At 48.5% G+C, this 16,967-nt stretch overlaps 1 protein-coding gene across 4 annotated transcripts in view; it reads left to right on the top strand.

Annotated features, from left to right (window-relative positions):
• Positions 1-16,967, top strand: part of DOCK11 (dedicator of cytokinesis 11) — an 83,175-nt gene that overhangs the window by 11,917 nt on the left and 54,291 nt on the right. For all 4 annotated transcript variants that reach the window (XR_005107456.1, XM_037407877.1, XM_037407880.1 and 1 more), the window contains exons 2-8: positions 6,696-6,812; positions 7,034-7,123; positions 7,792-7,874; positions 9,903-9,972; positions 12,171-12,266; positions 15,366-15,500; positions 16,719-16,896. Coding sequence is in view for 3 of the 4 variants with exons in the window: in XM_037407877.1 (XP_037263774.1) it covers positions 6,696-6,812; positions 7,034-7,123; positions 7,792-7,874; positions 9,903-9,972; positions 12,171-12,266; positions 15,366-15,500; positions 16,719-16,896 (769 nt within the window). In the remaining variant the exon portion in view is untranslated. The remainder of the gene's footprint in view (positions 1-6,695; positions 6,813-7,033; positions 7,124-7,791; positions 7,875-9,902; positions 9,973-12,170; positions 12,267-15,365; positions 15,501-16,718; positions 16,897-16,967) is intronic.

Below are 16,967 nucleotides of genomic sequence, written 5' to 3' on the forward strand. Positions count from 1 at the left end.
CTTTTAATCAGTTCCCCAGATTGACTTTGCCTCCTGTTTTCTGTGTATTTCATCTACTTGGCCCTTTGCGATTTGTTTTAAAATCTGGGCTTTGCCAGGCTTTCCGTGTAAGCGTGTTACAGAGCTGCAGCTGATGAGGCAGCAAATAGGTTGTAAAATGCTTGCTAAATTTTGGGGAACAGTTATACAGTCTGACACAATGCAGTTATATGTACATGTGGTGCATGCTATTTCCTGTTGTCTCTTTAGCTACTTTAAAGAACTGTCGTGGTTTAACCCCGGCCGACAACCCAGCCCCACACAGCCGCTTCCTCACTCCCCCCTCACCCAGAGGGATGGGGAGGAGAATCGGAAAGGAATGTAAAACTCAGGGGTTGAGACAAGAACGATTTAATAGGTAAAGCAAAAGCTGCGCAGGCAAGCAAAGCAAGGAATCCATTCACCGCTTCCCATGGGCAGGCGGGAGTTCAGCCATCCCCAGGAGAGCAGGGCTCCATCACACCCAACGGTTACTCGGGAAGACAAACGCCATAATGCCAAGTGTCCCCACCTTCCTCCTTCTTCCTCCAGTTTATATAGTCAGCATGCCGTCGTATGGTATAGAACACCTTTTTGGCCAGTTCAGGTCAGCTGTCCTGGCTGTGTCCCCTCCCAGTTTCCCGTGCCCCTCCAGCCCTCTCGCTGGTAGGACCCAAGAAACCAAAAAGTCCTTGACTTCGTATAAGCATTACCCAGCAACAACCAAACCCACCAGTGTGCTATCAACATTGTTCTCACACCAAATCCAAAACACGGCACTGCAGCAGCTACCGAGAAGAAAAATAACTCCATCCCAGCTGAAACCAGGGCGAGAACCATCACTTGTGTGTCTCCAGCTGCTTTGTGAGTGTAGGTGCATGCACTGGGTAGAGCTTCGTTTCTGAGGAAGTGAGAAAACCCCACGTCCCGAGTGCTGTCGAACCCGCAAGTTTTTCAGTGGAAAGCACGGAGGAAGCGCTGCAGGGCCGGCTGCACCGGGCAGAGATGGAGGAGCATGTGTGTGTGTGCGCTGGCCATCAGTGCCATGAGAGGCGAAGGCTGAGCACGGTGCTGGGGGTTGCTCTGGGCTTGGCTCCCACCGTGCAACGGGAAGCGTGTGCTGGCAGCCGCTGCAGGGCTCGTGTCAACACAAAGGGACGAGCAAATTGGTGAAAGTGGAGCCAAACCAGCTGGGTTTGCCATTTTCTTCTCTGGAGATTATTTTAAATGAGAGCCAGCCTGAAAGGACTGAAAATACAAAAGCTTTCTGATAGTTTAAATCCTTAAATAAAACATTTTTCATTCACTTTTTGTACATTCACATCACTTGGATTATACCTGTTGTAATTCTGGGAGCAAAGGATCTCAGGAAAACATTAATCATGTAATAAAAACATCGACATGTTTGTATGGCATACAAAAGCAGAATGCTAGAAGACAGGTGGCTACTGTTTTTCACGCAATTAAACTTTAAAATAGAAATGTCCTTTCCTATACTCCCACACATGGATACCTCCAGCTGTCATTGTGAACCTTTGTTTATAAAGCAAATATAAGGAATTGTGTAGTTTTGCAAATGGATAGAGGAAGGTGACAATGTGATCTGACTTCTTAAGATTCCCCCATCTTAATTAATGGGTGATTCTTTTGCTAAACCTTTCCTTCAAGCTCTGGTGGGTTCTGTCCAGTGGGGGTTTGTGCTGGGGCTGGCAGCGGGTGCAGGACAGGCAGGGCACTGAGGATGGGGACCTTGACTTGGGGTTTTTCCTTGTGCGGGGCTCTTTGTGCTTGTGCTTGGCCAAAGGCAGAGCCTTGCGTTGGTGTTCGTGGGCATGTTTCTGTTGAAGTAATTTCATTGAATTTCCTGTTAAAATGCCAGCCAAGTCGCTTGTTGGTGCAAAGCGAATACTGTAATAGATAGGCTGTTGTTTCGCCTGTGCTGTCGTCCACGTGGAACCTCCTGACCCAGCCTGGATGGGGGTTCGAGCGTGGCAGATGACCCCCCCTGTGCAGGGGAGCAGGTCTTGGGGCAGCAGCAAGACCCAGAGCACAGCGTGTGGGTTTGGGAACAGCCTGGCATGGGGGGCTTCACCCAGTGGCTTTTTAAAGAGAGGTGGGTGGGCTTGTCTGGGAGGGTACGCTGCTCTCCTGTTAGCTTCGTGTAAAATCATGCTTATGTTTTTCCCCTATGAGGTGTTTCACACAGGTCTTGATTTTTATCCTGATGCAGTGGGTTTGGGCTGGGAGCTGCTGCTGGCTGTGCTTGGGGTGCTGCAACAGCGGCGTGGGCAGGTTGGGGTGAGCTGCCCTCTCCTGCAGCCCCCGAGGTCAGAGGAACCCGAGGAGCATCTCTGTGCACCCGCCTGCCTGCCCTGGGTAAATAGCTGCTCCACGTATGCCAAAGAGCGGGGTGGCTTTGACAGCAGCGCATGTTTTTTCCTGCAGAAACGGGTCGATTTTGTTGCTGGACTGGCAGCATTTCTTCGTACTTCAATATTGGCTTTCCCTGTGGAGGAATTTGTGGTTTCTAAGACTCTAATTACTTTAGCGTAATAGTTTTTCCTCTGCTTTCATAATGACTTTGGTGGGTGCCATCTGCTGTTGTGATAGCACTGGGCAGCGTGAGGCCGAGCCCCGGGTGCGAGGAGGTGTGTGCTTTTAGCAAGCTCTTCAGGAAAACTAAGACTTTGAAATCTGATTTTCAGGGCTTAAAGCTTTATGTCTCACCCTTTGGGATACTGGGCACCAGAGTGAAAAATATTTGTGCTGGATTCTTCCTTACCCTGCAGGTCTGTTTGCAGGGGCATGAGCGTGCCTGGCCCCGCTAGGCAGCCAGCACCGTTTGGGATGGATGGAGGAGCCTGTGTTTCCTCAGTGGTGGGCAGGAGACAGGTCACATCCTTTTGTGAGCCGCTGTTTTGCTTGCAAACAGCTTAACCTGCATCTTCTGGCTTCGCTTTAGAGACGTTGCTGTGGTTCCTGTCATTGCCTGTGACTGGCTGCATTGTGCTGGGTGCCAGCATGGCCAGCGTATGCCATGCTGCAGGTGACGCAGGGCAGCTGTGTGCTGAGGCAGGGAAATCACAGAGCTTGGGTGAGGAGAGCTCTAGGGACTGCATTTCAACAGCCCCAGAGGAGAAGTGCCCGTCTGTGGGTGCTGCAAAGGCCACCGGGGTGACAGCTCTCGGCAGCCTTGCAGGTGTACATCCCTCACCTCCTGGAGCTCCCCGGGCCATCAGCTGCGTGTCTCAGGGCTCGGCATGGCTTGTGGAATTACAGATCCCAGCACCAGCCTGCACAACACGGTCCGTTCAGTATCGCTAACTCCACAAGAGTGGAAGGGCTGTAGTGAGTTATTTTCAGGAGCTTTATCACAGCTGTAGTGGGCAGTGCTGTATGGGTTTTGAAACCTCTCACGTGAGGGTGTGGGGTCCTTTTCAGTCCTTACCCTTTAATTGTCACCGGATCCCATGGGGGTGACTGCCAGGACTTTTATCTTGCTGGTCATTGGAGGTGTCAAAGCTGGAAAAGAAATGTTATCGAAACCCCAACTTTTGAAAAGAACAACTTTAGAAACACAGAGTTCCAGGACAATGTTGCAAAATAAAAAAAGGACTAAAACCACTGTGTAATTGGAAGGCCTGAGTTCTGTGTACCCAAAGCTAGTATTTAATGCTATAGCAATATAAAAAGTTTTTAGAGGGAGTTTAATTTACTGTTACAGCTGCTGGTAGGGTGAGGTGAGACAGGGAGCTGGTGTAAGCAGCACTCAGGCTCATGGCGCTGCTTTAACCAGCTTACACTGCTGAGTTTTGCTGGGATTGCTGCAGTGATTACAGCGAGAAGTGTCAATCGGGTAGATCGGCAGTGAGCCGTGCGCCTGGTCTGTAGGGTCCTGCCCGGTCTGCTGGGGCGGACGAATTTTGGGGATGTGTGGCCCCAGACCTGCAAATAGGAGAGCAGCTCATGAATATCCTGTTAATTCACGTTAATTTGCAAAGCCTAGCAAATTTTCAGAAGCACGTAGTGTTATCTTGAAATAAGACCGCTGTTTCAGACGATTAATGAAATTCAATTAAGCATTTAAAGAGCGTGAGACTAACTGAGGGAAAATTACGTTCTTTTTCTCTGTCTACCTGCTGGGTTTTCGGGACTTCTGTTTTTCAGATGGGCTCTTTCTTTTTTGATGGGATTCCCGTGTAGCTTAGGTCCTGGGTGCAGGAGCAAGAGGCGCTGTGCGTGCAGCGGGGCTGGCAGCGTTCACCACACCGTGCCCCGGATCCCCACGGCCGGGGGAGCGGGCAGAGCCCCTGTACGCTCTGGCACCCGGGGGGGCTCTCTGCCCAGTCACCTTGGCTTTCCCACCGGTGGGCTTGGTAGGCTTCTCCCATGACGGCTGCAGCGCTTCTGCTGGTGCTGAGGCTTGCGAGGTTCCTTTCAGGACTGTGCAAACAGTGAAGCAAAGTTTCCAGAGAGCGATTAAGAGGGGAACTGTTTCAGATAGCTGAGCTAATCCATGCTGGATTCCTGCAGCATGGAAAAGAGACGTTATGAATGCAAAACTGTCTGGGGCAAGAGGTATATTTTCTGAAGCCAAGAGTTAGAGCTTCTCTGTGGATAGCCAGAAGCGCGGCACAAGTGGGTGCTCAGCAAAAGGCTGTGCAGAAATAGCTCTGCCTGGAGGCTTGCACGGGACCCAGGTGTTGCTTACATGAGTAAAACAGGCTGTAACTGCACACGGGTCAGAGATGCTGGAATGTCGTTCTGCTGCTGGGAAGCAGTTCTGGGAAATCCAGCGTGAAAGGTAGCCGCCTTGCATTTCCGAAGTGCTGTGGGGAAAAGCTTTCATCTCAGTTTTGCTTTCTGAACGTATTAAAAGCTCACCAGTCGTGCACCTGGGACCGAGGAATGGCCTCTGCTTGGTGGGGCTGGTCCTCTGAGAGAAGCCAAAGGCAGCCTGGGCGAGACAGCTGCCTTCACTGCTCCAGCCCAACAGACCGCCCAGGTTTGCTACAGAGTATGGCAAAAAAGGAGAAAAACCTTTTTCTACAATTCTTTGACTGTTTTTCGCAGATGCTAGTGTATGAGAAGATACCACCATACAAAGATTTTCTGCAACGTTTCAGAAAAAGATGAAAACAAGATTAAAGCGTGACCACCCCCAAACAGCTCCTGCCTGGGGGTGTTACCCCCTTACGTGACAACTGCCTCCCCAAAGTCCCAGCGTCAGCTCCACTTCGATGCAGGAGATGCTCCATTGTCATTAAAGCAAGACCCTGGCTCACATTTGCTGCAAAGGGCTTGAAGACGTTAATTAATGCATCCCAGAGGCTCAGGAGCCAAAGGCATAGGACAAACCCTTGGGCTCTGGCTGGTTTTGAAGGAGCAGTCTTGATTTCTTGGCTTATCTCCCGTGTCACAGGCAGTAGTGAGCTGTTTGGGCACTTGGTGATGCAGCTGTTTACCCAGAGGTCCTGAGCTTTTGGTCCTTGTTTTGGACTCATTTTCTTGGGCTGCAGGTTTTGCTGTCTACAGCAAGAGACCTTGTACGGGTCTCATCTTTAACTCAGGGCTATGTGAACAGTTCACCGCCGCAAAACCATTCAGCAGGGAGGAAGAGTGTGCTGCTGGTGGGGAAGCATCCGACATTCCTGTTTTGAGAGTGGAGAGCCCAAACACACCGTCCTGCAAGGGTGTGTGCTCCAGGGGCACGTACCATCCTGGCATCACACGGCTGCTGGAGGGTGTCCCTGGACGTCCATGGCATGGCCAGGCATCAAGGTTTTGGGTCAAGATTCAAAACAAGCCAAAGCTGATGTATCAGAATTTGCTTCTCATTTTATTGTGACCATTCATATACAGAATTATGTGTTTGCTTTTAGTGTGAAGGTTAATTTTCACAGTTGCAGTGCTAACTCTTTTCTGGGCTTGTAACACAGACAAAAGTAGTGCAATAACAAATGTAATGACGTTCTCCTAACAGTTTTAACTTGTGACTCCAGGGATTTTGGATAAGTTCCTCTTGCTTCCCAGAAACGGAGCTGAGAGCAAAGCTAGTCCCCAGATTTTTCCAGCCTTCAGCTGTGGCTGAGGTGTGATTTATGGAGAGGGCTTTCCTGCCTTTCCAGAGGGATGCTGCTCTTCCTTCCACAGGGCGAGAGCCTTGCTCTGGAAGCTGTAGCGGCTGGCCTGCTCTCCTCTCGCCAGGGGCAAGTTTCCAGAGAGAGAGCTTCTCTCATCAGCTCCTCGAGCAAAACCGACTTCGAGCTGAGCAGCGCCAGCGTAGGAGACCGTATTTCTTCTGAGCTGCACGGATGAGCTGCTCAAACATAAATACGCTAAAGCTTGCAGCTGTTAAAGCTGTGGCCTGTCCAGGAAGATTTCTTGCTCCATTAAGAAATCAGAGACTCTGCTCAGATGGGAGCAGCTCGGTGCTTTGTTTCTTCCCCTAGCTTATTACCAGGCACAAATAACTTAACCCTTTTGTTACCTCTCTCTGTGAAACATGCACACTGGTGGCTACCTGCATCACATGAGAATCAGATTGCTGAATTAATGAGTAGTCCATTGATAATGCAGTTTGAAGTTGTCAGGCTACATTAAGCACAAGGTGGTAGTTAATTGTTAGTTTATATATTATATATATGTAAATTCTTCATCTTCTATTTTTCCTGCAGGAAAAAACAAAAGTGGTTGAACCCTTGGACTATGAGAACGTGATCCTTCAACGCAGAGTTCAGATCTACAGTGATCCCCTCCGGGACCTGCTGATATTTCCGATCGAAGATGTATCTGTGAGTTTGCACTGGCTGGTTCTCATGTTTGAGGCTCATTCATCTCCGGTCCTGCTTACCTTGGAAAACTTCCACCGTTAACCTCATGTTCATTTTGGCTGCATTACTGACACGCGAAACCAAAAGGACCCACTGGCGATTTGAGCCCACCACGTTTAAAGCAAGTATCAAGCCCTGAAGACCCAGTTTGCACTGAAAACATGTTCTCCTCTTTCCTGCAGATCTCAGTCATTGGTCGACAGAGAAGGACTGTCCAGTCAACAGTGCCAGAAGATGCTCTAAAGAAAGCTCAGAGTCTCTTTGTCAAAGAGGTAGGGGCAAAAGTCTGCGCAACGCCTGCCCTTAGCACTTTGTCCCTTAAGCAGGACGCTCTGCCGTAGCTCCCAGTCTGTGAGGTGGCCGATCACTTAGCTTTTCCTGCTGGGAAGCACCGGTCACAGGCAGGCTGGCTGCAAGAGATCATTCTCGCTTGTGTCTCTTGCTCAGTGCTGCTTGCCAGCGGGTTTTGTGCGCAGATAAAGCGTGTGGCTTTGCACCACCTGCCTGAGCTGCAGTGTGTACATCAGGGTCCTGAGTGCCACGAGTTTGTTAGGACCATTCCCTCCAGGTGCAGTGGAACTACATGCCAAGCGGTGGTCAATGTCAAGTTAGAGGCATTACATTTCTGAGGGCAGAAAATTGGCGCTTTCTGGAAAACAGTCCCCTCCCAAATTGCTACTCCTTTTTTCAAAGCCCTGGGTTGATGTAAATACAAAATCAGTAGCCGTGTGGCAGGCCAGATGCTGTGTGATTTTGTTTCTGTGCTGAAAAGATTCCGTATGAAATTCGGTACTGCAGCACAAAACAAGTGCAGCAGCCTTGTTCAGACCCTTTCCACTTGTGCTTGCCTCACCCAGCAGTCTGTATAACCTTTCAGAGCTGTGCAGGGTTTTGTTTTGCTTGGTGTAGCTTTCAAAGAGCTGTATTGTTTTCCTTTCAGTGCATTAAAACCTACAGCTCTGACTGGCACGTGGTAAACTACAAGTATGAGGAATACTCAGGAGACTTTCGGATGTTGCCATGGTAAGTGTCATGCTCCCTTGGAATACTAATGCATGGTCACAGGGCTGGGGTTTGGTCAGGCTTAGCAGAAATCGTCTGCCTTTCGTCCTGATGCCTGTCCCACAAGCAGCCTCCCCTCCGCAGGCATGGCGCTCTGAAGGTTGGAGAGCCAGAGGTTCGTGGTATCACACCGTTGTTACTCAGCTCTGTCTCGGAGCTGCTGGCAGCACTGTCAGCGTGAGTCATTGCTCCACATGCTATCCACCAGCGTGCAAACAGCCCCCTCCACCTGGGATGAGGACGGACTACAGTCTGGACTCGTGGCAGGATAAATAATGCTGGCCGTGTCTGCTCATCCTGAATTGGGAGGCTCGTTGTCCCACTGGGCTGATGCTCTCTGGGTGCTAGGCATGGTGTTCCCATGCTGAGCAGATCCTCTTTGTGCCCCCTGTCACTGAGAAATTGTTTGACAACTTCAGTCTGGTGGTGTAGTATCACTGGTCATGCTGGCAGTGCTGGGGAGTGATGTACTTTGAAATGCTGGGCTTTGCCAGTGATTCCAGCCCCAAAGCTAACTGGGTTTTTCAGACAGGCGTATACATCTCGGATTTCTGGTGGATTGTTATTTTCTCAGTGATGGCGCCGGCTCTGCTCTTGCATGCCTGGACCGCTGTTCAGGCTGCTCGTGTGCTGGCAGCTTGTTAAATGCTTTTTCTTGTTAATTGGCTGAAATGGGTCTGTTCTGAGGATCTCGCAGGGATGTAAAGCAGCAATGGGGCAACACTGTTGATCAAATCATATTAAAATCTGTGAACAACCTTGCAGTCTGATCTGGCTTCTCTTTTAGCAAGATGGAATATGAGCTGACCTGCTGCATCTGTGTTGCATAGGTGCAAGTCAGCAAAATCACAGAATGACAGAGTGGTCGGGGTGGGAAGGGACCCCTGGAGACCATCTAGTCCAACCCCTGGCCAAAGCAGGGTCACCTGGGGCAGGTTGCACAGAGTCACGTCCAGGCGGGTGTGAATGTCCCCAGAGAAGGAGCCTGCACAGCCTCTCTGGGCAGCCTGTCCCAGGGATCTGCCACCCTCGTGGTAAAGAAGTTCTTCCTCATCTTCAGAAGGAACTTCTTGTGCTGCAGTTTGTGCCTGTTGCCCCTTGTCCTGTCGCTGGGCTCCACTGACAAGAGCCTGGCCCCGTCCTCCTGGCACTGGCCCTTAAGATACTTGCAGACATGATAAGGTCCCCTCTCAGCTGCCTCCTCTCCAGGCTGGACAGGCCCAGCTCTCCCAGCCCTCCCTCATCAGGGAGATGCTCCAGTCCCCCCATCATCTTTGTAGCCCTGTGCTGGCCCCTCCCCAGCAGCTCCCTGTCTCTCCTGAACTGGGGAGCCCAGCACCGGACCCAGCACGCCAGATGTGCCTCACCAGGGCAGAGCAGAGGGCAGGGTCACCTCCCTCGACCTGCTGGCCACACTCCTCCCAATGCCCCCCAGGGTCCCGCTGGCCTTCTTGGCCACCCGGGCACGCTGCTGGCCCACGGGCAACTTGCTGCCCACCAGAGCTCCCAGCTCCACAGAGCTGCCTCCCAGCAGGTCAACCCCAGCCTGTACTGGTGCGTGGGGCTGCCCCCCCCCCCCAGGGGCAGGACCCTGCACTGGCCTTTGTGGAACTTCAGGAGGTTCCTCCCTGCCCAACCCTCCAGCCTGCCCAGGTCTCGCTGAATGGCAGCGCAGCCTCTGGGGCATCAGCCGCTCCTCCCAGCTCCGTACCGCCAGCAAACCTGCCCAGGGCACACTGCAGAATCAGACAGCTAATAAGAAGAAAGCTAATTACATACTGCTTGTGCTTAATTTCCATGAGATGCATTCAGAAGTTAGCTTTCTCTGGCAGTAAGGGGCTGTAGGTCTCTTGAAATCTGTCTTCTGCAGGAGGACAGTTTTGCTGTGCTCTGTAGTCCACAGTTTGGCTATTGCTTCTGGATCCAGCTGCTGGCTCGGACAACCCTCATGTCCCAGTCATTAAAAATGAAAATGTGTTGTGATTTCAGCAAATCCTTTAGGCCAGACAAGATTCCAAGCCATGTGTTTGAAATTGATGAAGACTTTGAAAAGGATGAGGTAAGGAGTTTATTTCTTTTTACATATTTCACGCTAAGATCTGTTAAAAAGCAAATTTCACAAAGCACAGTCAGAATTCGGTTCCCAGGAATGGTTTTCTGGCTTCGTACTGTGAAGATGGGACTACAACTGAGACAGTGATTTATTTCCAAGCATGACAAGATAATCACTTGGAGCCAAGGGTCTCCTAAATTATCTGGAATATTAGCCAGAATATTTCTCATCGCTTTTTCCCTTGAAAAGTGAAAGGGGGGGGGGAAGGGAAGCCAAACGTTTACTAAATAAAATTCTTCATGTCCAGAATTAAAAGTGAGCAATTTGGTTTTCAACTACACTGCAGTATTGGGGTCCTTCTCTTAAGTTTTGTGCTCCACCACATAACCTGCAATTCCTCATCAGCTGCTTGACCCGCTGTGTTCCCGGCATGTCGGACCTGTTCTGTATATAGTCTGCAAATGTTCAGAGGCGTTTGCTCGCTCTGGAAGTTGGCGTGTTTGTGCTCAGCTGGTTGCAAGGAAGATGTGCAGCCCTGGAGCTCTTCCATGGGGGTGTGTTGGGGGCTCTAGCAGTTGGGACATCTCAGACCGGGTGGTCGTTTTGGATGGTGCAGGTGCCATGTTCCCCTCTGCGCATCATGGTTGCTACAAAAGGGAGGGGTAGCGTTTTTCTGTCTCAAGTACCGCATGAAGCTTAATTCATGCCCATGACATTAAGAAATTTTAGATCACATCTGGAAGAGTTTAGCCCAGCTGTTCAGAACCCGCATGGCACCGAGGTGCTGCTGCTGGGGAGCTTACAGAGGAGAAGGGGAGTTTCTTGCAGAGCTGAAAATTTGAAGGGGCTGTTTCATGCACGTTTCTCACAGTTACTGTGTGTGTCCCAGCGCGTTTCAGGTCTGGACTGGGATGGCCTCTTTGTAAGTGGAAATGTATTGTCAAGTTTGGCCTTAATTTGTTTTGGCTGCGTTGTTGGTTTGCATTACATCGTTGACTTGAGGTGTTACCTCTTTAATAATATCTAATTTGGGCTGGAGACAGAGCTGCGCAGTATGTTATCAACATGCTTCTGAAAAAGCAAAAGGACAAAAATATGCTACACCAAAATTTGGTGGAGAACTTTTTTCTTCTGGTCCGTGTCCCAGATACTCAAACAATTGACGTTACTGAGGTTGGTTGTGGAAGAGTATTCCATGTGCTTTGGCAGGTATTTTGGCATTTGTATCTTTTGGTGTGGCCCTATCTAAAGGATTCTGTTACAGTTTCCTGACAGAGCATTCGCATTAGAATTAAGTAATGGAAATTCAAGTAAAAGAAATCTCTTGATGAAAAAAAGGAGAAATCATGGGTTGTTTTACCCAGGGAAATAAAGCATCAGAAAATCTACTTTGTCATTGTGAGTTTGACAAGAAAGGGGTGAAAACCTGCTATTTGGGATGCAGGAGACGATATAAAACAGTCCCTTCATAGCTCATCGGCAGACAGTCCAGGTCCACCTCTGCTGCTGAGTCACTGGAAGTCCCAGGGTGAATTTTTTTCATCAGTCTGGGATCTCATTTCCCTCCTTCCCCAGCGGAGGAGGTCACAGTGGGTATGGGTGGAGAGCCGTTCCCCCTTTCTGGCAGCCTGGGCCAGGAGCAGAGGTGGAAGTCCCAGCTGGTATGCCAAGAACAGCCTGGTTGGGTCACTTGAAACTGTTTGTTTTGATAGATGTGAAACCAGTTACATTTCAGCTCTTGGGCTTTGGTGGGTTTTGCCTAAATTTAAAATGGAGAGTTGATTTATCAAAAGGAAATGACAGAATAAGTCTGGAGTTCTGCATTTTGCAACTTCCTAAACAGACCGTTTTGAAACTTTCCTTCTTCACCAGGTTTTTGAAATACTGCAGAAGAACCAGTATGTATTTCCTCATTGCAAAATTGCTGCACAGCTCTATCAGTGCAGATGTAAGCTTTCTTTTTTAAAAGTGACCCAAACTAGCCTGTTTTGCCTCTTTTTTAGAAAGAGACAACCCTCAACATTTTTGTGATGACGCTGAATGTGTAGCTGTACATGTTACACGTGCATTCCACATGTTGCTCTATTGCTGTAGTCGAACCAGTATTGCTTTCCAGAGTGGACATATTCTTTGTGTCCAAGGGGAATTTTTTGTAGGAGGCCGTTCACCTGACCTCCTCTTTTTCTGATCTTTTGCTCTTTCAGGATTCCTCGTCCCTGTGCTCCCAGAAAGGCGGTGTGATAAAGCAAGGCTGGCTGCACAAAGCCAATGTAAATAGCACAATCACTGTCACCATGAAGGTGAGTTGGGTCCAGCGTTACGTTAGTCGTGAGCGAGGCACGAGGTGGAGCTCAGACCACGTCTGCAAAGCCAGCAGGAGTGCGACGGGTGGGGCTGGGGTTGGATGAGTGTCTGTCCTGCTTGTAGAGCATCCCAAAGTGGACTGGAAAACCCAGTCTGGCAACAACCTCTGGCCCTTCCTTCCCCAGAATATAAGACCAGTGCACCTCAAATCTGAAAGCTGAACAAAAAGGCGAAGCGTGTTCAAGTGAGTCAAGGCTGTTTTCTGAGTGAGCAGCTGAGGCCTGGGAGGGGAAGGGAATTTAAATCACTGAAACAGCTGCCCTGCAAAGAAGACTTACTGAATTGATAGTTTCCTTGCTGGTAGGAAATAATATACGGGGACCAGCTTTAAATTGAAATGGCCAGTTTTTGCTTTAAAAGCAGGGGTGATACCGCTGAGAAGATGGAGCATTACTGACCTCGAAGCAACAGCTGCACTGTCCTCTGTTCTCCACTCTGTGTAATCCAGTGTGACATTGCTTGGATTTTGCAGTGGAGGTTTTTAATAGTTCGACCACAGGTTTTTTTGTGTGGCAATGAGCCTGTCTGTTGTTCCGCCGTGCAGCTGCCTTGTTACAGCATAGAGAGAATATCAGGGTGTTATGTTCAGCTGTGCAGCTGGAGGATGGCTGCAGTGGGGCTGCTTCATAAGGGTATTGGTAGATCTCAAAAAGTTCCGTTGTTCTAAAGCTCGATTCAAGGATTTACACTTTCATGAGAAGTGGACCAGGACCGCTTATAGGGCTGATTTTAATGTGAGTTTTAAAATGAGCTTGAAGGCAACAGAACAGGATTTTCTGATCCTCTGCTTTTCCGAGCAGCAAGGTTGAAGCCATTTCTGCTCCTGGAACTTCTGGAGGAGGTGTCGTACATACTCAAAGCAATCGGGTCCCTTCTTGAATGCGCCTCCTGTGGTATTGGTGGCCTCAGTGCCCAGCACCACAGACCCACCTTTCAGAGATGATAACCCAAAATACACTGGCTTCAGTTCAACGGATAGGATCCACAGAGTCTCTTGTGAAACTTGGACATGGAAGTACCGAAAATCAGTAGCCATTTTCTGAGCTGGTCCCGGTCACTTCTGTGTCTTACAAGACGCCTCCTAAAGCATATGTGAGAAATCTGAGGACTTTTGAACTTCTTCAGCATTATCACCACTTTGGGAGGCTGCTGTGCTATCACAGAAGCAGAAACATTCATCTTTTGAGTGCTGGTTCTTCCACTGCTGTGACGTGCTGCAGTGTTGGTACCATGGTGTTGCTAAGCATGTGCAGTGTGTATTTTGTGGAGAGCTAGCCCACGAGCAAACTGTAATTAAGCTACAGCTGCCAATTTTAAAGTAGCCTTTCCTTTGCAGAGAACTCCCCTGGTCTGGCCCAGCCCTCCAGCTGGCTGGTTTGCAGCATGCTGCATTACAAGCATGGCATCAAGATTTTCTCTCTTTCTTTCTTTCTTTCTTTCTTTCTTTCATCTCTGCCCAAATGGACTTCCCCAGTTCCTGACCGTCCCTCTGCAATTGCGATGTTCACCAACAGCATCTGTAGCCTGATCAGAGGGGACCATTCCCTCTGCTTCTAGGTTTATAGTATTCATTTCAAATGAGCGTGGTCTTCTGACAATTATTTCTGACAGCAGTGCTTACAAGAGGGGGAAGATCATAGGAATAGTGTTTACTGCTTGCTTCTGCATTTCCTTTTGAACAGAATTCAGAAGATGCAAATGGATTAGCATGAAATCCAATACCCATGAGGGATATCAACCCTGTAATATCTAGAGAGAGATCTATCATGGGTTTCTGTAACATCCGCTGCCAAAAGTTTCTGAGATTGATTCAGTGAAGTGCTAAATCAGTGTTTAAGCTGGCTAACGCTTAGCATACATAGCTTTCCATGTATTTTTATGCTTTATTGAACTAAAGGTTTAGTTAAATCTTGTAAAATTTAAAGGTGAAAAACATTGGAGCATCTCCACAGCTATCTAGTCATCTAAATGATGCCAGAGGTTACTTTTCAGAGGGCTTAGGTTACCGTTCAGAGTGCAATGCTCCCTTCCAGTTCTTTGCAAGCGAGTGGTTTTATTAAACATGTGCTGGTGTCAGTAATGATGTGAGCAGGAAATTACTAGTAGTCTCCCATCTGGGATGAAAAATTATGTGTTTATTCATAGATCTTCCAGTTATGCAGAACAGTGGAAATACTCACAGTGCAGCTTGCCCTGGCTTCCTTCGTGGTTCTGCTAACACAGATACCCAGCAACTGTGACATGCACCCTGCTCCTTACAGACCTGACAGCATATGCTGCTACCGTAATTGCTACCAGAATGTTCTCCTGAATTACAGTCCACTGCCTTTTGGCTGACAAACGTCAAGGAAGATGTTCTGAGATACTGGAGAGTTGGGGGTTTTGTTGTTGGTGTTTTTTTGTTTGTTTTTTTTTCTTCATAAAAATCAATAGCTCAAACATAGGAACACTTCTCTCAAACTTGCTGCTTTCAGAGGTGAGAACTGAACACTAAGCCCAAACCAGTTAATTAAAATAATTTTCTATTAAAAAAATACAAAACCAAGCAGTTGAATGGATTACTGTGTCTGTTGGCTTGCATTTGAGCGCTAGGAATTTCCACATGTCTGTTCCAAAGTCTTCAGGGGAGTTGCTTTGTAATTCTAACTGAGGTCTTTATCAAAAAGGCTCTGGAAATACTGCTCTAGGATGGGACGAATCTTCAAGCAACGTGCTGATCTGAGTTTACCACGCAGAATTACTTTGTAAAGATGAGTTAAGCTGGAGCCAGCTGAGAGACGAGCTGGAAGCCCTGGGGCTTTGCTTTAGATAGGCAAACTTATAACAACAACAAGGAAATTAAAATTAAAGACGAAATCTCTATAAAAACAAATCATACTCAAAGGGGTGAATCTGCAGCACTCTGGGGTCATCAGTGTTTCTTGTTACGGTATTTTCTCAATAGCAGGAAGGCAGATACCAAAACGGTGGCTGTGGTTTGTGATTGTGTACAACAGAGTGAATACTTGCATGAGCAAGGCTTTGTACTTTTGCAGGTATTCAAGAGGAGGTATTTTTACTTGTCACAACTCACGGACGGCTCCTATATTCTGAATTCCTACAAAGATGAGAAAATTTCGAAAGAATCCAAAGGCTGTATTTTCTTGGATGCTTGCAACGATGTTGTTCAGGTAGGTGTGCTTTCCGCGTGGCTGTACATGGGCATTGCTAGCTCCGAGACAGACGTGCTCTCCGGCTCTGTGTCAGCAAGGGGTGAAGGCGTGGATATACAAACTAACCCAGAGCTGGTTTGCTCTGTCAGCTAATCTGATTAAAAGGCACTCAAGGCATTTCATAAGGGTGCCATATGTTTGGCCAGGAAGACAGCAAGTGGAAGAACTGCTGTCAGATGAAAACGGAAGCATTTCATCGTTACCTCATCTGCTGTCACCCTGCTCTGTCCATCGTCACCTGGTTATCACAGGTCAGGTGCCTTACTGAGGGCTGAAGCCAGTAAGTAGTTGGTGTGATTCAGTCTTGGGCAGCTTCACCCTCTATTTGCTGCTCGCACCAGCTTCTTGTTTATGAAGTTACATCCCAGTAAGGCTGTGCAAGCATGCAGCCCTTTGGGACTTATGAACTGCAGAGGGCTTGTAGGGTTTCAGGAGCCAGTATTTGTACAGGGCTTAAAACCTGGGCTTGCTTTGTAATGCTGAGAGTGAAATGCAGCAGTGGATTGCTGCTGTGCCTTCTGCCATTGCTATTTCTGCAGAAGCTTCAAGCACCGAGTGTGGTGGAGCAGCTGAAATTACTCTGGTGGTTTGCTTCAGCACGGATGAGTCAGAGCTGTGCGTTTCCGTTTATCTTTCTGAACACAGTAAGAGCAGTAGCGCACACGCCTCAGTGATGTACAGAATGCACTTCCCGAGCTGCATCAGATTTGCCTCGGCTTCTGGTTGGAAAATGCTGTTTAAAGGCCAGTGTATCTCAGAAAAGTTGTGTTGAACCTCTTGCTTTTAAGATAGATGCCTCTAAGCGTCCTGGAGTGCAACGTTACTTACTGTGTCAGACAAACCCAGTTCCTGGCTTCTCTGGGTAAATGTTAAAAAGGTCTGACAACATAAGAAGGAGCTTGCTTCTGCTCCTCAGTGCGCTGTCTGTCATCCAGTCTGGCTTTCTGCCACTTTGAGAGTTGCTGGCAGCCATGGATCTGCGTACTGCTTGATCGCTGCCTTGAAGCCCTTCATGATTACTTCAGGAAGGGTGCTGTGTAAAGGGGGGGTTCTTTGCACCGTAGTTCACAATATTTCAGTTCAGGATGCTTTCACAGAGAGGAGCCTTACAGCAGATACTGTGCTGAGTCATTGAGGAAAACGTAATACAAATATTTCTCTTTCTTGTTCGTTTAGTGTCCTAAGATGCGCCGTTACGCGTTTGAACTGAAGACCATAGACAAGTACAGCCACTATCTTGCAGCTGAAACTGAGCAGGAGATGGAAGAATGGCTGGTAACTCTAAGAAAGATCATTCAGAGCAATGCTGAGAGTTTGGTGCAAGAGAAGAAAGATACCGTGGAATCTGTGCAAGGTCAGTTTATACATACCTGCCTTCACCCTTCTCCAGCATGATGCAAGCAGCGTGCCTGGAGAAGTGTATAT

The sequence above is a fragment of the Falco rusticolus genome, chromosome 14 (assembly GCF_015220075.1).
Source record: "Falco rusticolus isolate bFalRus1 chromosome 14, bFalRus1.pri, whole genome shotgun sequence".
NCBI classification, from domain to species: Eukaryota; Metazoa; Chordata; class Aves; order Falconiformes; family Falconidae; genus Falco; species Falco rusticolus.